We start from the raw sequence: 21,175 nt of genomic DNA, 5'->3' as shown, positions 1-21,175 counted from the left end.
GTGAAACCTAGATTTTTTAAGTAGGCATAAAATGGCACCAAAAAAAAAAAAATGTAGCCAGCCAACCACTGGTATATCATAGCTGGAGCTGGCTTTTCTTAAAAAAACAAATAAAACAAAATACTTCTCCCCCTTTTTGTTTTCACTTCAGTTAAATAATTTCAGATGAGCCAAAAGAAGAAAGCATCAGCTCAGATATATAGGAAGGACAACTGTTAACACCAACCAATATGTTTAGTGTATTTTATTTGGTATAAATCCTTACAGATCTGTGTGTTGCATGTACATTTCTTTATCAACACAGGTGCACATATTTCCTTTTTAATTATTGCTTATTATCCCATTGAACCAATATGCCACTTACTAAAGTAGTGTTCCTAATACTGCCCTCTCTTTTTGCTTTAATTCAGTGTTCTAATGAATGCTTTTAAACAAATAAATGTTTTTGTCTGATTACTTACATAATATGGAAGCACATAATGTGCATAAAATATGCACACTTGCCATTTGGTACATTTTATATGACTGTCCTCCAGAAATATCTTTTTAATTGTTGCCCATTTGATATCTCATTGTTTTAATTTACATCATTATTAATAAAGATATAATCCTTTCATATGTTTATTGGTCACTTGCATTTCTTTCTTTGAATTACCATCTTTAAAATCTTCATCATTTAAAAAAATTATTTTGTGCTATAATAAGTAATTATGTATTCTAAGGGTATTTTTAGGAGTAAATCAGTTTTATGGGTCTGTTTAGTTTTGAGAATAACCCCTAACAAAAAAAAGACATGGCCTATAATTTAATGATTTAATTTCCATTTAAACTGTTAGTGGAAGAAATGAAGTCAACTGTGAAAATATATTGTGGTACTACCTTATAAGATAGAAAAATAACTCCTTATTATTTTATGGTCTTAACTATAAGATGACTTAATTTAAAAGACTTTATGCAGTTACTATCCAGATGATAAGACTTTAATGTTTTTAATAACATTCACTTTAAAAATCACTCTTTAATTTTTAAAACCTTAATTCTGTAATAATATCAAACCTAACTGCTAGGATGTAAAAATTATAGGTATATTTCAGCATTATGACCGTCTCTTTTCTAAAACTTTATTCTAAACTAAGTGATGAATTTTTCTCTGAAACATTGTGTATCCACGACCAGAATTTGTCTTGTTAGTTTTACCTTTAGCCTCCAGAACAGATAATAAAGATACTGTCGTTTTCCAGGATTGATAGCAAGATAGCATTCAGACATTGAATTTTAGATTCTTGGCTAGCTAAGAAGTATTGAATTCTAGATATGATAGCTTCTTAGGGCACAGTACTCACTTGTTCTATGGATGAAGGAACTAGTTTTTACTCACTTATTGGCAGAATTTGGGAAAATTTGTGTGTTACAGAATTTCATTTACAATACAGAAACTGATAAACCTGATTATGATTTACAGGAGAGGTTAAGAATCAAATTAATATAATTCTTTAATAGTTAACTTGGGCTTTTAAAAGGTGGTTTTGATGATGCTAAATAAACATTTGGAAGATGTTTCTCTTTATGTCTCCACAGATCAGTAACTGAAGAAAAAATAAACAGCTATGCAAAATTCTCACATGGATGAGTACAGAAATTCTAGCAATGGCAGCACAGGCAACAGTTCAGAGGTAGTGGTAGAACAGTCTGCTGATTTCAGTACTGAGATTATGAATGTTACGGAAATGGAACAGTCACCTGATGGATCTCCTAATGTGAATACAACTACAGAGGAAAATGAAACAGCAAATACTGTGGACCTTCCAGTGACAGAAACAGAAGCAAATTTCCCTCCAGAATATGAAAAGTTTTGGAAAACTGTAGAAAGTAATCCTCAGGATTTTACAGGCTGGGTATATTTGCTTCAGTATGTAGAACAGGAGGTTAGTAACTACTTAAATGGGATTAGAGTGGACAGATTATTCAAAGTAGTATCAGACGAGGCCTTATTGTTCTGTAATTAAAGTTGCCTCTTTTATAATTTTCAGATTAAGTTGAATATATATTTTTAGCTTCAAAAAATAACTTACATAGCATTTGTACATTATGGAAAGTCAGTATTAGAATCAAAGTCTAATGTTTGTAATAATTGGTGTGGGGGGTGTGTGTGTATAAAATTGCTAAAATAAAAAAAAATTACTTTGCTGTTTAAGAGAATGAGTTCCTTCTGTTTGAAAGGATAAGATTGCATTTACAGCAAAAATGGCTGCTGTGTGTATGGTTTTTAAGCTTGCCATTTATTTCATTTGAGATAATACAGGCATACCTCGTTTTATTGCGCTTCGTTTTATTGAGCTTCACAGATAGTGCATTTTTTACAAATTGAAGGTTTGTGGTAATCCCATGTGGAGCAAGTGTATTGGTGCCATTTTTCCAATAGTATTTGCTCACTCTGTGTCTGTCATGTTTTTGGTATTTCTTGCAACATTTCAAATTTTTTCATTATTTGTTATAGTGATCTGTGATCAGTGGTATTTTATGTTACTGTTGTAATTGTTCTGGCATTTTTTAGCAATAAAGTATTTTTAAATTAAGATATGTAAATTATTTTTTAGACAGTGCTGTTGCACACTTAATAGACTACAGTGTAGTGTAAACACAATTTTTGTATGCACTTGGAGGCCAAAAAATTCGTGTGACCTGGTTTATTGCGATATATGCTTTATTGCAGTGGTCTGGAACTGAACCCGCAATATCTCTGAGGTATGCCTGTACATTTGAAAGGAATGATAAATATTTTCTGTGGCAGAAGTTTCTGAGATGTTTAAACACCTCATTTTATTTTCATCAGAATCACTTGATGGCTGCCAGGAAAGCATTTGACAAATTTTTCATACACTATCCGTATTGCTATGGTTATTGGAAAAAGTATGCAGACCTTGAAAAGCGGCATGACAACATTAAACAATCAGATGAGGTGCGTACATTACTGAATAAAGTTATCTCCATTAGGTACTGTAAGCCAAATAATAACAAAACAGACTTTTTTTTTTGGCTGGCAGTACCTACGATTTATGCTCAAACAGTTTTATAGGGTATTTTATTTGCATTTGTCACTCTTGTGGCATTTGTAGCTAATATTTTCTCTCTTTGTTGGCAGGTGCGTTAAACCTCTACAGTTTGTCAAGCTTTGCAGTGCAAGCCTCTGTATTACACTGCAGCTTAACAAGTAGGGCAGGGCTTTTCTCTCACTTACATTTATTTCTCATTTTCCAAACAATATAGTTGGTTTGCTAGTCACATTTGCTACGTCTTATTGCATTTTTGGTCAGACGCTGTCATTGATGCTCTAATGGGTCTGTGCCCTATGGTCTGTAACCCAAAGCCTGCCCACACAACCCGGTCAGAATGCAGGGACTGCTGCGCTTTGAAGATCAAGACTCTGCACGTGGGGATCAGAACATTGCCATGTTCTATCCAACCTCCACCCAAATGGTAATGGTAGATTATTTAAACAAAATTCCAGTAATTAGTATTTCTAAGGTTCACCGGATAACACAGTGTTGCCTCTCTGTTAAGAAATAATTAAATATTTGGAGTACAGTTTGTTGTTTTCTTCTTAGGTGTATCGCCGGGGGCTTCAGGCAATACCTCTTAGTGTTGACCTTTGGATACATTATATAAACTTCTTAAAAGAAACATTGGACCCTGGTGATCCCGAGACAAACAGTACAATAAGAGGGTATGTGAAACATTGATACTCCAATGTATTTAAAGTTGTAAATAAGTCAATTATTCTGATACTGATAATAGAACTACTTATAAATGCTAAACTGAAAGTTTAACTTTTATGTATTTTTCAGTTTTGAAAAAATGATGAACATTGTAAACTTATGCATAATTATAAAAAATGTACGTAATGAAGTCCTTCACCATTCCACATCCCCTTTCCTTATGTCCCCAACCCTTCTCCACTCATGGTTAATGGTGTGGTGTGCTTTCAGATACACATAGATGTACATGTATGTGTGTATACATATTTTTTTTACTTTTTTTTTAAATGTAATAGAATGTTTTGGAATCTCTCCCTACCATATTTTTTAACCACTGCAAAAGTATTTTATGGTATCAGGTTACTATATTTTATTTGACCAAATTCTTATTTATAGGAAATAATTAGTGCTGCAGTGAACATTTCTTTACAAATCAGTATTTATGTAGATCATTCAAGAAATGGAGCTTCCATCAAAGGGAATACACAGCTATGTTTTATCAAATGTTCCTTTAAAAGTGGTACCAAGTTTTTAACTCCCACAGTGTCTAAGAGTAGTCATTTTCCCATAGCCATGTTTCTTTTTTAAAACCTCCAGTAGTGTTTCATTATCTTAGTTTGCGTATCTCTAGGTTGCTCATCCTGGTTTACCATCTTTTCATATGCTATCTATGTTCATATCATTTGTTCATTTTACTTTTGGATTGTCTTTTTCTTAACTGATTAGAGGAATTTAAAATGTGTTTTTGGTTTTCATGTTTATCAACGTATGTGCATATAGTTCAAAAAGTTAATGTTAAACTGCTTGTAACAAACAGCGATCCCTCCACCTCTCTTCAAATATATTAGCAGTTTCTTGTATCTTCCAACATGTTTATAATAGTAGCACTCTACTGCTTTCTCTCATTAGCTGTAGACATTATGATTCTATTATGGTAGATGAGATTTTTTAGTTCACTTACGCCCTGTTTTCCAATTCCCCATCTTTCCAGTATGGATAGGTTTCATAGCTTTTTGTTTTCCCTGTAGTTAATTACAGCTTTCCTTCCCTCCCCTCTTTTTCCTATTTTCCTGGCTTTCTACCCTCTCCAGTAGCTACTTTAAATAGTACTAATACTGACTTTTCACAGTGTACAAATGCTTTGTATGTTATTTTTTGAAACTAAAAAAAATGGATGTATCTAGTGTTATTCTAATTAATGTGAAAATTACAAGAAAAATTATATTCTGAGATCTGTAAGTTCCGTTTTTTTCCCTCCTTCTTGGAAATACCTCCTGGAACCTCCTGTAATCTGAACTGGTTGTTCTCTTCTAATTCTGTTGTACAGCAGTTTTGGGATTTCCTCCTTGTCATGATTCTAGATGTCTTTACCTTCTTCCTGTGTTTCAAGCCTATTTGATCGTTTATTAGATCCTACTCTTTCTTGGTTCATGGCCACGTCTTAGAGGAGTGTATCCCATAACTTACCGATAAAGGATACTTGAGATGAAAAAAATTTTTTGACTCAGTATGTCTGAAACATCAAGTTGATGGTCCCCTGGGTGTAGAATTTTGAGTTGAAAGGAATTTTTTCTTAGGATTTTGAAGGCATTTCTCCGTTCTCTTGTATCTTCTGGTGTTGCTGTTGAGAAGTATTATACAATTCTTCTTTTGAATTTCCTTATGTAACTTGTTTTTCTTAACAAAGCTTTTAAAATGTTCTTTTTGTCTTTGATGCAAATGCAATTATAATGCTTTGGTGTGGACTTTATTTTTCTAATTAATTGTGCTTACTTAGTAGGCCTTTTCAATCTGGGGTGCTTATAGCTTTCTATTCTTAGAAATTTATTATTGTGTATATTCTTACTTTGATAATTTCCTTCCCTTGGTTTTCTCTCTTTTTTTAATAGTTGAATATTGGACCTTCTGTTTTAATCATTTAATTTTCTAATCTTCGTCCTTTTTCTCAACCTCTTAGGCTTTGTTGACTTTTTGAGGTATTTCCTTAAACCTTGTATTGGATTTTTTTTGTATTTGTTTTCTTTTGTATTGGATTTTTAATAACTGCCATAAGATATTTAATGTTTAAAAATCTTACTTGTTCTTTAAATATTCCTTTTCTTATAGCCTCCTACTTTTGTTATATGGCTGCATATCTTTAATAGTTCTTTGAAGGTATTATGGGTAGTTGAAATGTTTTTCTGCTCCCAGTACTGTTGTCTCTTTTTTGTTTGTTTACTTGTTTTTATTTCTGATATGTCTGATCTCTGGATTTCTGCTCAGGTAAAGATTAGATATTAATAAGCTGAATGGGAGGTGCCAAGACGGAGGAGAAGAGAGACTCACAGCTCTCCCTCTCCCACAAATACACAAGAATTACATCTACAAATCCATTGAATCACACAGAACACCTACTGAACTCTGGCAGAGTATCTCTCGCTTTGAAATACAGGAGGACTCTCGCAAAACCCGATAAACAACAAGTTCATACCGTATAGCACAGGGAACTATATTCAATATCTTGTAGCAACTTATGGTGAAAAGGAATATGAAAATGAATATATATATGTTCATGTATGACTGTAGCATATGCTATACACCAGAAATTGACACAGCATTGTAAATTGACTATACTTCCGATAAAAAAATATATATATATACACACAAAAAAAAGCGCTGAATAGAAGCTCTGTGCTATATTGTTAGCTGGCCTAGAGTGCTTCACAGTAGGGTGATCAGGTGGCCACTCAAGATTTGTTAGGGGACTCCTGGTGTTGGAATCCTTGTATCTTATTCCTCTACCAAGCAGTTTCTTCTTTGAAGGAACATCTGATCTGCCTGGAGAGTGTATACCTCACTTCTGAAATCCCATAGCTAGGCAGGAAAGGCAGTTTAAATTCTACCATTCATTAAACAAATCTTCTAAAAGTTTTGTTCATTACCTGTTGTCCTTCCTATTTCAGCTCCCTCTGGTTTTCTTAGTATCTGGAGCATTGATTTCCTTGATCATCTTGGGATTCTGCAGGGGAATGATGTGTATTTTAACTCTTGAAAACCTCACACACAAACATACACATGTGTTCATGTACACAGACACACAAACAATCTCAGTCCTTTATATATTTATTAAACATATTTCCTCCACTTTTGGCACATCTTTCTTTAGGGTGTCTATCATAAAGAAGTTCTTTTTTTTTCCTTAATGTGGTTCAATTTTCAGTCTTTTATTGGTTCCTGAGTTTTGTGCCCATCTTGCCAAGAATATATAAATCTTGAATTTTCTTCTAATTCATTCTATAGGTTATTTTTTTTTTAAATCATTCATTTATGTGATGTTTAGTTTGTGTCCTTTGTGTGACAGAGATTAACCTTTACTTTGGGTCTTTTGTGAGTGAGAGATTAACCTTTTAATTTTTCCATTTCTTGAATAGTCTTTCTTTTATGCATTAATTTAAAATATCTCCTTTATTATATACTATTCTCCCATAGACATTGATCTGTTTTGTTTTCTTGGGAACAGTTTTGTTAATATTAATTTTGAAAATAGCTAAAATTTTATCCCATTGGGATATCAAATCCAGTGATTAAAATTCCTTACAGAAATCTCTTGAAATGAGCTAAGTATTTTAAAACAAATGTTTTTGTAGTAAGCTGTAGTTGTGGAATTTTAGAATCAAGAGAGACTTTTAAAATACATGCAATACTTCTCATTACCCGATATGGCAGCTGGATCCCTCATTGGAGAGTTTGTTTTGCCAGAAAATTATTTCTTAAAGTGAGGTTAAATTTGTCCTCTTTGTCTTTTGCCCTAAATGAATGTATCCAACAGACATTTCGAGTTTAACAGATGCTTGTGTCTACTGTGTCACTCTCATGTTTGCAGTGAGTTTGCATTATTGCAAATGTGTATCTTATATAAGATAGTATACAGTTACATAAAAGTACATTTATCTGTTTCCTTTATGTTTTCTCTTTTTTTAAGCAGCTGTTGTACACTTTTCTATTATTCCTTCTTCCTTTTAATCTCTACTTGTATAGGGTAATGCAATATAATTTTGAATTTAGCATTATCTTCTAAAATTTAGAAATCTTTTATTTTTTCAAATTGAGGTATAATGTATATAACATGTTAGTTTCAGGTATACATCTTAATGATTCAATATTTGTATATATTGCAAAGTATAGACATAACTTTTTTAACTTTTTTTATTGAGTTATAAGAAATAATATTTTTAAAGTGATTTTATTTTAGAAAGATAACTTAGAGGTAATTTAACTTTTCAGAACTTTTGAGCATGCTGTTCTAGCTGCAGGAACAGATTTCCGATCTGACAGACTGTGGGAGATGTATATAAACTGGGAAAATGAACAAGGAAACCTGAGAGAAGTTACAGCTATATATGATCGTATTCTTGGTATTCCAACACAGCTGTATAGTCATCATTTTCAGAGGTAGGTGGAAAAATCAGATTGTTAAAATTTCTTTGTGACTACTCAGATAATAAATTCCTGATGAAAATACATATTCTCTTCAAATGTAAGATCCTGTTAGATGCAAACAGGAATACACATTCTTGCTCAATAATGACAATATATACACTTTTAAATTTTGACATTTTCCATGTATCTTATGAAATGTTTAGGAACTTTACTGGTTATAGTCAGAAGGTTTCTATCTATTTTATAGATGAGGAAACAACAGGAATCCTGTCTTTTGTCTAAGATATTTCAGAGTAGTTGAAAAAATAAGAAAAAAGAATCTAATCATTCTTTGTGGTACTAAGTTTTACACACTAGTACATGGCACATAATAGATGCTTATTTAAAACTTAATGATTTACTAAAGGCACATTCTTTTGATTCATATAACCTCTTTTTTTGTTTTTGTTTTGGCAAGGGGATTAAGTTCATTTACTTACTTGAACCCAGGACCTCGTGCATGCTCAGCACGCACTCCACCACTGAGCTACACCCTCTTCCCTCATACAACATCTTATATTCAAAACAATGAAGGATGTATTTTATGTAATAATTATGTCCTTTCTATGTTCAAACAATCAAAATTTTTATTTTAATTTTCTACTATGGTTATCTTATGATTAGTTAGTATCATTTCATTTTAATGAGTATTGTTAAAACAACTAATTCTATGTACTGTGATTTCCATGTTCTGTTTCCTGATATACTCAAAGTATCCCATTAATACGGACTCAGTCTTTCTGAACAAGAAAGTATGAGGACTATGTTAAAAAAGTTTGCTTTATTTAACTGCCATATTTTCTCTATTTTTGTCATAATTTTTATAACTAGTGTTGTGGTAGAGTCTGTAAACTTAGGTACTTTTTAAGTAACTGATTTTCTATATTTTTATTTACTAAAAAAGTTGAAAACTTTGTGAAGCATTTGAAAAGAACTATAGATCAATTTGCTAATGATAGAAGCTATGCATACCCAGATTAGAAATAGAAAGCATGTAGATATGGTTATACTGTCTCTGTTTTTCATGGAATAGAGGAGGTGAGCAGGTTTCTGGGGTATGTTGACCTCGGGAGACACTTGTTGAAAGACATTATTAACACAAGGGTTGGCACGTGGAAATGCTTGGTGAATATTTGTTAAATGAATTTTTAAAGTTTTAAACTTTCTTTAAAAATGTTTTTTATAAGGAGCTTTAAAAAAGATTTTAAAAAGTCTTATGGGACAAAGGGTTCCTTTTATAAATCAGTTCTTCTAGAACCTAAAGTATAGGTAAAAATCTATGATTACAGTTTATTGTTGGTAAGAAAAAATATGTCTAGGAAATAGTTATACAGACAGTGTTCTGAGTGCCTTATAACTCATTTAGTCCTCACAATAAGCCATTGAGGTATGTTATCTACATTTTATGGAAGTAGAGGCAAAGAAAGATTAAAATAATTGTGCATGGTCACAAAATTAGTAAGTGGTTGGAAGCTGATTAGAACCTAGACAGTGTGGCCCCAGAGTTCTTGGTATAGTTTTTCTAAATTTTTTAAAAATAAGTATTTCACTGGGCTTTTAAAAATGCATATATATACTTACAATAGAGATTAGTGGATTGCATTATACATACTGCTATATTTAATCTACTTTTTATCACTTAATGAAGAACCACTTTCCTTATCAGAATGTAGCAAACTCGTAAGTAGTGTTTAAGATATCTTATAGTTTATATAAACTAATTCACATGACTAACTGCTTTGAAAACTGCTGAAATGTTTTCTTTTGCCAAATATACTTCCCCTATTTAAAGTCATTTATTTAGCACCTGCCCTGTACCAGATGGTATGCATTTAAGCTGCAGGAATAAAGGCCCAAAGAAGCTATGTGTGCATTGACTTGGCCCTCAAATTGCTCAAAAGTGTTGAAGAGGAAGCACGTGCTAAAGAAAGCATTCTAAGTGCTGTAATACAAATATTTTTATTGTGTAGGCCTGTATATTGAATATACACTGAACATTATCTCTAAGAAAATATCTAATTTAAAATCCTCCTTAGCATGAGTACTTTATGATATGATCTAACTTCCCAGGCCCAGTCCTTGGTAGTTCCTAAGCTCTTGATATATGGAAGTACTGATAATTTCCCACAGGGCAGTGTTGTTTTATACTTTAATGACTATAGTACCTTTTCCACTTCCCATTTGTCTGGTGAACTCATATTCCTCAAGACCCATACAGCTTAATGTTTTCTCTGACACTTTTTCTTATTCATCTAAACAGAAGTATCTTTTATCATTTGTGCTGGCACTCTACCTACATTTATTTATATTTATCTTAGGACTAATAACGCTGATTTGAATTTATGTCTCCTGTGTCATGTACGTATCTGTATTTTTAATTCTTTTTGTCCTTAACATCTAGGAATAGGGCTCAGTATGTATTAGGCAGGCAGCTGTTTTACATTGAATAAATTAGCTTTAGAGTAGAAAGCGCTAATGAAAAACTACTGCTTAGTATTATGTATATTTTATCACCATATAAAAGAAGTTTCTATATAATGTGGCAATTATTTTAAATTTATGCTCTAAATAGTTATTTTTCAGTTTTACCTCATTTCAATTTTATAACTTGAGAATTTTGAGGTTTAATATTTATTTGAATATTAAATCTGTTCATTTTCATACTACATGTTTGAGAGTTACTTCCTCATTTAAAATATTTTTAATATGGCAATCTGTTTTTTTACTCCTGGTATAAGATGGGTCAAGTTAAGTCTCTTTATTCATTGATTTTGCAAAATTTAAATTAGTTTCCAGTGTTATTTGCATATGTTTGTGAAAGTCTTAAAATCCATAAAAAAAAAATGCCATTAGTCAATAGCCTAACTCAGTTTTAAGAAACTTGGAAACAAATCCATAAGGTTGGAGCATACGTTACATGTACAACCATGTCTGATAATTAGGTTGAAGAAGGTAGGTTTCAGTCAAAGACTGGGTCAGAATGTGAAAGACTTTATCTAAGGGATTGGATTTTAGTCTGAATGCTTGGTAGTCATATTAAAGTGATTTTGGCAGGAGGGTGGGATATGATCCTATTTACTATTTTGTTTTTCATGTTTGCTTTTTAATAACATTTTTGATAGCAGTATTGAGGTAGGGGTGGGAGTTGTGAGACTAGAGTCTGGCAGACCACATTATGTTTATCAATGTGAATCGTGAGGAGGGTACAAAGACATTTAGAAGTAGACTAAATTGGATTTGGTATCCATATAAAAATAATGGAATGTAAGTGATAAGGTAGGTGGAAGAAATTGGGAAAATTAGTGACTATCAATCAAGTAGAAATGCTGAGGGTGTTGATTTGTGGATGGATGACACACTTAAAGACATGTTGTATGTAAGGTTCCAAGTTGATATGGTATAGATATTTTAGCTCCTCAACTTGGTGTTTTTTGATTAAAATTTGTGTGTGTGTATATGTGTGTGTGTGTGTGTGTATGTGTGTGTGTGTGTGTGTATTTATAAACCGGTGTGTATGGATAAATGAAATGACGTTTCTTTTCAAAGCACTGCTTAAAATTATATTGCTTTATCTAGAGTGTTGGGAATTGGATATAGTAATATGAAATTTAGGGAAAAGGTTTGGTTAACTTAAATTAGAGTTTTAAACGTCACCATAATTTGCTTATTATTTCAAGCTGTATTAATAAGATTGGCCAGAAAGTATATAAAAATAGATGAGAACAAAATTCAGAGTAGAATCCTTGGGCATACTAGCATTTAGGGGCAGACTGGAAGGGGGATTCCTCAGAGGAGATTAAGGATCAGAGACTTGGAGGAAAACCACAGAAGTGGTTACTCAGAGCCAAAGGAGGTTCTAAAAGGAAGGTTGGTGAACAGTCTTACAAACTGAGGACTTTGTTAGGAGGCTTTACTGTAAAACAAATATCCATTTAATTTTGCTTGTAAGAGGTATTTTGTGACTTTAATTAGGGCAACTTCATTGGAGTGTTTGGCACAGATACAAGGATTCAGGAGTAATTGGGAGGTGAGGAAGGAGCTGCAGAATTTGCTGATTATTTACAAGTAATCATTTATAATTTAAATATGGTTTGCTATATTTAATTTTGAAGTCACTTTGTAAGATAGGTATTGTCCCATTTTACACATGAGAAAACCAAGATTTAGAGAAGGGAAAAAATTCCCTTAAATTGAATAACTAATAATAGACAGAACTAGGATTTGAATGTGTGACTGTCCATCCCTTCTCCATTCCATTGTAAAGGCAGGAAGGAAATGAAGATGTCTTTACACTGTTTTATCAAGTGTAAGTTTTTACTATAGAAAGGAAGGAGAAAGGATGTGGTGTTTTGGATTCTTTTTTAAAACCAGAGTTCCTTTGAAAGTAATTGTGGAGAAATCTAACGTGGGATTTAAAGTTATGCTTTTCATATATAGAGGCTGTATTTTTGTTATCTTCCTTTAGATTTAAAGAACATGTACAGAATAACTTGCCTAGAGATCTTCTAACTGGTGAACAGTTTATTCAGCTGCGAAGGGAATTAGCTTCTGTAAATGGGCATAGTGGTGATGATGGTCCTCCTGGTGATGATCTACCATCAGGAATCGAAGACATAACTGATCCAGCAAAGGTAACCAGACTGACTTAAAAAATCTTTCAGTGCATGAGAAAACTAGACTATATGTCCCTTGACTGCATATATGGTATGACTTGTAGCTCATGTGAAATCAATTTCTGATTAAGGCAGGTGGGAATTCTTTAACTGGTATGGTTTAAATACAACTTTAAGGTAGAGAGTGTGTTTTACTATGAGACACCTAAAACTAAGTTAGTTTGGAAGGATTATTTGCCTATGTTGTGATATACTAGCCCTAAATATATCTATATAAGAAAGTGGTTTATTGGGAAATTCTGTTACAGGTTTTAGTATTGTTAAAACAATTAAAAACCCACCACTATTCTAAGACTGTAGTATGTGTAGATAATACTTAAATGTAAGCTGTGATATTTAAAATTTTTGGTGTATAACTTGTGTGATTTAAATTTTTTTTCTTCCCAAGCTAATTACAGAAATAGAAAACATGAGACACAGAATCATTGAAATTCATCAAGAAATGTTTAATTATAATGAGCATGAAGTTAGTAAAAGGTGGACATTTGAAGAAGGTGTAAGTTTTTTTTTGTTGTTATTGTTATAGGCTTCAAAATATAGATAGGAATAATGTATTTTTCTTTTGGTTTTGAGTAATGTCTCTGCTTTTCATTTTGCTTATTTAAGTAATAAGATGTTTGTCCCACTTATTGCTAATGTCAATTTTACCATTTTCCATTATCAATTTTAGAAACATTGAATTCTGACTTACTTGAATTGCAAGATATCTGCTTAATACTGAACCATTTTATTACTGTTGTTCAATTTTAAAATCAGCTTCATTGAGTTATATTTTATGTACAACAAAATGCAACCATTTTAGGTACAGTAAAATGAGGGTTTTTTTCTCCACAATTTTAGTTTTTTATTTCTGTTATTTTTAACATCTTCATTGAGATATAATTCACATGCCAAATAGTTCACCTATTTAAAGTGTACAATTCAGTAGTTCTTAGTATATTCACAGATATGTACAACTATCACTACAGGCAATTTTAGAACATTTTCATCATTTCCAAAAAGATATCCCTTACCCATTAGCTCTCACCCACCTGCCTACAGCCCCCTACTCTGAGCCGTAAGGTACCACTAATATACTTTCTGTTCCTATAGATTTCCCTATTCTGGCCTTTCATATGAGTGAAATCATGTAGTATATGGTTTTTTGTGACTGGCTAGAAACAGGAGTTTTGACAAATGTGTATGCACTGTAATCATCACAACAATCAGGATAATAGAACTATTTTGTCACCTCAAAAGGTGCCCTTGGGCCCCTTTTCAGTCAATAACCTCCACCCTACTCCTAGCCCCAGGCAACCACCAATCTGCTTTCCCCTTTTTTTTTTTTGTTATATTCACTAGTTTATTTTTTAGATTAAAAAAACAAAGTGGTAACATACAGTATTTGTCTTTCTGTCTGATTTATTCTGCTAAGGATGATACCCTCCAGGTCCATCTATGTTGCTGCAGTTAACAAACTTTCATTCTTTTTTGGGGGGCTGAATAGTATTACCTTGTACGTATATATATATACACTACATCTTCTTTATCCATTCATCTGTGGATGGACACTGATCTGCCTTCTGTTACCACTGTATAATTCTTCACTTTAAAAATATTTAACAAAGAATAAAATTTCCTGAACATAAAATTGTATAGTCATTAAAATGGCTGAATAAATGGAAAATACATTCTGTTCCTTCAATTTATAAAGCCTGAATAATTGAAGGGATTTTAATTTTTAAAGGTTTTAAAATCATGAAATATGGTGATTGAAATTTTTGGGTTCATTATTATATTTATAATTTAAATAATCTGTATTACTATAGTCATGCATGTTTTGGTGTTGGTATTACTTTCATTGTCATATCATGCTTTTATTATAGATTAAAAGACCTTATTTTCATGTGAAACCATTGGAAAAGGCACAACTAAAAAACTGGAAAGAATACTTAGAATTTGAAATTGAAAATGGGACTCATGAACGAGTTGTGGTTCTCTTTGAAAGATGTGTTATATCATGTGCCCTCTATGAGGAGTTTTGGATTAAGGTAAGAAAATTATATGCTCTGAACCTTGATTATGTTATAAACATTGATCTAGTGACTAACCTTTTTTGTACTTCTGTTGAATGTTGTTCATGTAACTATATCTGTTGCATTAGGAGATGGTCTGCTTGCAACCAGATTTGACTGCTGCATATGCCAACCTCGTTGCCTCTCTTCGTCCTTCCTTACAGAAACTAGTCTAGTGGTTCAATAAAGGTGCTGAATGGGTTTAAAAATAGAATTTTATCGTTCTGTCACATATTTAATGACTTGTTCAACTGTAAATTATTCAGTATTTCCTCTGTTTCTGTATGTAGTATGCCAAGTACATGGAAAACCATAGCATTGAAGGAGTGAGGCATGTCTTCAGCAGAGCTTGCACAATTCATCTCCCAAAGAAACCTATGGTGCATATGCTTTGGGCAGCTTTTGAGGAACAGCAGGGTAAGAATGAAGAAATTCAGCTGATATTTTGGGGTTTAAGTTACTTGAGGATAAAGTTGTAGGAATTGAGTCTTGAGGGATGGTGCAGAGCAGAGGTCAGTAAACTTTTTCTATAAAGGGCCTGATAGTAATTATTTTAGGCTTTGCAGCCCATATGATCTGTTTCCTAACAGTTCTGCCATTGTTACCCACAAATAACCATAGGCAATACATAGACAAATGAGCATGGCTGTTTTCCAGTTTAAAAAAACAATAGGCAGAGGGGGCTGGGTTTAGCCTGTGGGCTGTTATTTGCATTAAGGATACCTGGCATAAAGGATATTTCGTAAGTTTAAACAAAAGCATAAACATTTAATTACTATTTCTAGGTAATATTAATGAAGCCAGGAATATCTTGAGAACATTTGAAGAATGTGTTCTAGGATTGGCAATGGTTCGTTTGAGAAGAGTAAGTTTAGAACGACGGCATGGAAATATGGAAGAAGCTGAATGCTTGCTACAGGATGCCATTAAGAATGCCAAGTCAAATAATGAGTCATCATTTTATGCTATCAAACTAGCTCGACATCTTTTCAAAATACAGAAAAACTTTCCAAAATCAAGAAATGTGCTTTTGGAAGCAATTGAAAGAGACAAAGTATGTATTTGTGTTTTTTTAGAATATGCTTCATAAAAAACCAGTGGGTTTTTTTTTTTATTTTCATTTTGGCAACTATGATGAAAGATTTGGTCTGTATGTGATATATTTTAATACTAAATGAAGACAACAGTCCCTCTAAACTGATGTTGCCATTCTTTAAAAAATTTTTAAAGTTATTAATTAAAAGTTTGAGGAAATTAAGATTATTGGATTAAAAAATGCTATAGACGATGTGACATTTTCTATTTTCCCCACATTTAGAAATTTTATGGCAAATTTGTTTATTATAAAGTAGTGTAGAGGGCCTAGGAGAACACATTATAAAGAAAAGCTTGGCAGTGGCCTACATTGTAGCCAATATAGCAGTGAAATTATTCCCCTTTTCCAAAGTACTTCCTTCTATATTTCAATTAAGGTGAAAGGCAGTAGCTAGGAAATGTTTCATTTCTTAGATTTTCGTCTAATGCCAGGTCTGTTTAAGACACCGGTTTATAACAACAGGTTTGCTTCCAGCTGCAGTTTAGGATGATTATCTATAGTTGTAAAGATAGATTACTGGAAACTGTACAGATCTTTCTTTTATATTTCACATATTTCACTTTATATTTGTCAGGTAGGTCAAGCCATATTAAACCCAGGGTAGGATATAGGAATTTAATTTCTTGGCATTTAACAGTTTGCATATTTCGGGAGATACTAGGATGATGTCTCTACCTACCAATGTGCGAATTAGTTTTTTTCCGTTTAGATATATGTTGAAAACATTTAACATGAATTACATTTTAATATAATTTTCAGTAATGAACTTTTCAAATTGAGACATAAAAATTAAGGCATTTTAAATATCTGTGGTCTAATCAAAATATCTTAGAAATATCATTAATTGATACTGCTTTTTACACAGGAGAACACAAAGTTATACCTCAATTTACTTGAAATGGAATATAGTGGTGACCTCAAACAAAATGAAGAAAATATCCTAAATTGTTTTGACAAAGCTATACATGGTTCATTACCTATTAAAATGAGAATTACATTTTCTCAGAGAAAAGTGGAATTTCTTGAAGATTTTGGTTCAGATGTTAATAAGTAAGATCTTAATTATATATTATCTGTTTGAATAGTAAATGAGCATTGATATTTTTGGATGGGTTTTGATGATGAGTACAAAATAATATATTGTTAAACTCAGAATGTGTCCTAGGTTACTTTTTCCTCAGATATATGTGGGGTAAATTAAATTTTACAGATGTATATGTGCTTAATAGGAGGACATATAGTTTGTCTTCAAAACTGTTCTCAAGATTTTAGCATGGCAGTTTAAACAATGAGTGGATGAGAGAAGGCAGGAAGCAGCAATTCTGTGAAAAAGGAAATGGGTGAAGGATTGAACCTTGAAACACAAACATTTAATACCTAGGCCACTAGAGGTGGGTGGGGTTATCTTGAGTAGGAATGCCATTCTATCTCAGATTGGAGAAGAGGGTGGATGTGGTTCCAAAGGTGCCTAATGGCTTCATCTTCATGCATTGTAAAAGTCTAATGAGTGCACTGTAGGGGATCTGGGAAAAGGACGAGTTTAAGATTTAAATCTGCAAAATAGAAGAGTAGAAATATTGATTAGAGCATTGCTGCCATTTTTTCTTACTTGATTCTAGTGAGGAAATATCCCAATTCCTGTTAGGCAAGTGTGTCTATAATTTTGATTGCTAAGATTTTAATTAAACTGAAAAACATTTGTAACATGAGTGACATTTTAATACAATTGTACATATGTGCTTGGCATAATATTGACTGTTGTATATACAACAGTCTAATGAGGGGAAGAGATTCTGTTATCCTTCTAACAAAGAGAGGCTTAAAGAGAGATAAGGCAGTTTTTCCAAGGTCGCTTAGCTATTACATTTTGCAGCTGGGATTAGAACCTACTTCAGAGTCTATGCTCTTAACTACCTCACGTGCTGTTAAGTGTCTTCTTTTTTGCACTATACAAAAGAAATGGCATATTTTTCTAGCTTTTAGTCTAGTTGGATGGGATGGTGATCATAGGATATATATCTAAGTATGCAAGGTAGCATATAACTATAAAAGCTGTGATCTCTGTGGAACAGAATGGATTTGTCATCCTTCATAGAGGAGGTGGTGCTTCATTTAGTAACTACTGGATTCTGATTAAGCTAAGGAAAGGATAAAAGAAAGCAAATAAAAGTTCATGTAAAAGTAACATCTGCTAGATTGAAGGGTTTTCTGAAGCAGTGAAGGCCTGATGCTAAATGTGCTGTGTCTTGAAAGCTAGACTGAATTCAGAGCACCTGTGGTACACAGTTGACAGTAGGGTTAGGGTTAGGGTTAGGGTTAGAGCCAAGGTTAAATGACATATTTGAATTTGGTAGTAATATGCAGACAAATCTGAGGCTTGACAAAAAGATCCCAGTTACGTCCTTGCAGATATGGTAAATGGAGGGTCTCAATATCAGGTCTAATGTTGTAGTTGAAATTAAAAAAGGGAATGATATGGAAAATAAATGAGCCACTTAGAAATTTAGGTAGCAGGGTAATGAATCAGTAAGAATTAATGTTCCCAAATCAGACAAAGTCTTAAATACTAGCTCTCACTTAATCTTTTACATTCCACAGTCTAAAGACTTTTCTCATGTGAATTTTGAGTCTCTTATTGCCAACCAACAAGTTGTTAAAGTCCTTTATGCTGAGTAAATACTCATCCAGAAATTACTGGTGTTGACAGTTTTTGTCCATGGAATATTTTGGGACCAGTATTACTGGTAGTTGTTATTAAATGTGTATATATGCAGGCTGCTGTCCAGGGAAGTCGAATGTGCGTGTAAAGTGTCATGGTCATTTCCACAGAAATGTTAATTATCTATGTTCAGTTTTTTGATTACCTTAAAAAATAAGGCCATCTTTGTCTTTATAAAAAATATTCCAGAAAATGATAAAAGGAAAACAGTCATTATGATTTTAAAGTCACAGTTTGGCTTCAAGTGACATTGTTTTTGAAGTTCCAAGTTCCAGGTGAAATTTATAATACATGTCACATCAAAAACTTTTATTAAAAATTATTTTTAATCAATAATATCCAGTTATAATGTAGTTTTATGTTAGTTCTAATTTAGTTTATCATATGGCCAAAGTTTAAATACACTTTCTCTTAACTGGTGGCCAGTGTCTTCAATAAGCATTGGTAAATTTGATCTCAAAAATATACAAATTACAGAACTGTCAGGACTCACGGTCGCACTGGACAGAAACACATCATCAAGGTCACTGTCTTGGTTGTGTGATAGCTCCTTAGTCAGGCTCTCCCCATGTGCTAGAATAATAAACATAGTTAGCTCTTGGCTAGCATCCCATCAGCTTTAGCCAACTGTAGTACAGAGAACAGGCACTTTTCCAATAGCTCAGTCAAAAATCCTGGGATTTACTGACATCCTGGTTTGGGTCATATGCTCACCTCTAAACCAATTATTGGTCAAGGGTATGTAGTAATGTACTTGGCAAGGCCTGTATCCCTGAAGCTTCATTTAAACCATATGGACCGAGAAGGAAAGTGCAGGGCAGGTTTGCCTGCTGGTTCCTTTAAAAAAGAAAAAAGTTCACTGCAACATGCTTTTATTTCCCTTAGTGGAAAGAACTTAAAAATTTTAAGCTTGGCTTTTGTGTAGTTCAAAGGATCTTCTTTCCTTCCCTCTCAGGCTTCTGAATGCTTATGATGAACATCAAACACTCCTAAAAGAACAGGATTCTTTAAAAAGGAAAGCAGAAAATGGGTATGTAAGTTTTGACTGAATCAGGAAGGGATGCTTAAAAGACATTTCATTGTGGAAATGTCTTTAAAGACAAGTATTACCTTTATGTTGTGGTAATTTGGAAATCATACGAGTGGTTGAGAACTTCAGATAAATGCACACAGGTGACTTTTATCCATTTGTTAAAATACTTACCTGTGGCAGTTTTGAAAGTTTCCACTTTGACCTTTTATTTAGATCAGAGGAACCAGAGGAAAAGAAAGCACACACAGAAGATACAACTTCATCATCTACACAGATGATTGATGGTGACTTACAAGCAAATCAAGCTGCATATAATTATAGTGCCTGGTATCAAGTGAGTGTACATAATTGAATTTTTTGTTAATAGCAGTTATTAGAAATGCATAAATTAGGATAGCCTTTTTTTTCTTTAGAAAAACTGTTTCTGTTGCATATTGCATGTTACCTTTTGTGGTTAAGACATGGAATTTCAGCAGTGAACATGTCTATTTTCTTAAATGTACTTGCTTTAATTCTGTTTTTATATGTGGAACTCAGCCATAGTTCTTATATGCTAACATATTTGCTTTTTCCTTTCAGTACAATTATCAGAATCCTTGGAATTACGGACAATACTATCCTCCCCCTCCAACCTGATGTTAAAAATAAATACCAGATTCCCTGTGTGAAAAGTATGAAATTATTTTTTTTTTAATGAGGGATGTAAACATAGCGTAAGCTTGTTGTATTTGATAACTTGTCTTCCCTGTTTCTGTGTAACATGATTTGTTTAGTAATAGGGGAAAATGTCACTTAGTAGCTTACCACAGATACTATTTCCTACCATTTATAAAATTTACTTTTTATCGGAGAACTATTTTTTTGATTTTTGCATTAAGTGGTCTAGAATTCTTTTGCAATGCATTTGCAACTGAGTTTTGTAGCCTTAAGGGTAGGAAAAAAAGCTGACTGCAAATCATGTCAGTGTAGTACAAGAAAATACATAAGGGCTGGTTATTAAGGATTTACCTCCTCTTAAAACAAAAAAGGATTTTTAACCTTTGCTGACAAAAGATTTTGTCTGTGTTTCAATTATCCTTGTGAATTGGGATCTAACAGCAGAAAAGATACCTATTAAAATACTGTATTGGAATAGAGATTATAAATGAGGAAATGGAATGTTTGCATCCCTTTAAAAAAGTGAAAATTGTATCAAAACTTGTTACAGGAGACTTTGTATTTGGAATATTCATGTAAAACTTGTGAGCAAGCTTTCATTTTGATCAAACTGATCATCTTCATTTTTGTAATAAAACTGAAGACTCATCCAGTAATTGTTATGAATTTATTGGGGGGGGGGGAGTCACCTAATAATACTAACTTTATATTCACTGTTACTCACTGTTGT

The 21,175-nt window shown here is 32.8% G+C and overlaps 1 protein-coding gene and 1 non-coding gene across 10 annotated transcripts in view; both read left to right on the top strand.

The window, feature by feature from the left end:
• PRPF39 (pre-mRNA processing factor 39) overlaps positions 1-21,093 on the top strand; it is a 31,988-nt gene extending 10,895 nt beyond the window's left edge. For 5 of the 9 annotated variants that reach the window (XM_010967007.3, XM_045504281.2, XM_045504283.2 and 2 more), the window contains 13 exons: positions 1,579-1,925; positions 2,834-2,959; positions 3,606-3,724; positions 8,019-8,186; positions 12,679-12,844; positions 13,275-13,382; positions 14,752-14,916; positions 15,231-15,357; positions 15,726-15,994; positions 16,902-17,086; positions 19,711-19,785; positions 20,002-20,122; positions 20,368-21,093. In XM_010967007.3, coding sequence (XP_010965309.1) covers positions 1,608-1,925; positions 2,834-2,959; positions 3,606-3,724; positions 8,019-8,186; positions 12,679-12,844; positions 13,275-13,382; positions 14,752-14,916; positions 15,231-15,357; positions 15,726-15,994; positions 16,902-17,086; positions 19,711-19,785; positions 20,002-20,122; positions 20,368-20,424 — 2,004 coding nt within the window. In that variant the 5' untranslated portion in view covers positions 1,579-1,607 and the 3' untranslated portion in view covers positions 20,425-21,093. Of the gene's footprint in view, positions 1-1,578; positions 1,926-2,831; positions 3,478-3,605; positions 3,725-8,018; positions 8,187-12,678; positions 12,845-13,274; positions 13,383-14,751; positions 14,917-15,230; positions 15,358-15,725; positions 15,995-16,901; positions 17,087-19,710; positions 19,786-20,001; positions 20,123-20,367 lie in introns of those variants that run through there. The other 4 variants (XM_074365582.1, XM_045504284.2, XM_010967010.3 and 1 more) reach the window with 4 other exon arrangements.
• Positions 16,064-16,149, top strand: LOC123611856 (small nucleolar RNA SNORD127). The gene has a single exon (XR_006718954.1). It is a non-coding gene; the product is annotated as a small nucleolar RNA SNORD127 (small nucleolar RNA).
• Positions 21,094-21,175: the final 82 nt, after the last annotated feature.

Source organism: Camelus bactrianus, chromosome 6 (genome assembly GCF_048773025.1).
Source record: "Camelus bactrianus isolate YW-2024 breed Bactrian camel chromosome 6, ASM4877302v1, whole genome shotgun sequence".
Classification (NCBI taxonomy): Eukaryota; Metazoa; Chordata; class Mammalia; order Artiodactyla; family Camelidae; genus Camelus; species Camelus bactrianus.
Note: the sequence above shows the minus strand (reverse complement) of the source record. Positions and strands in the feature narration are given on the sequence as shown.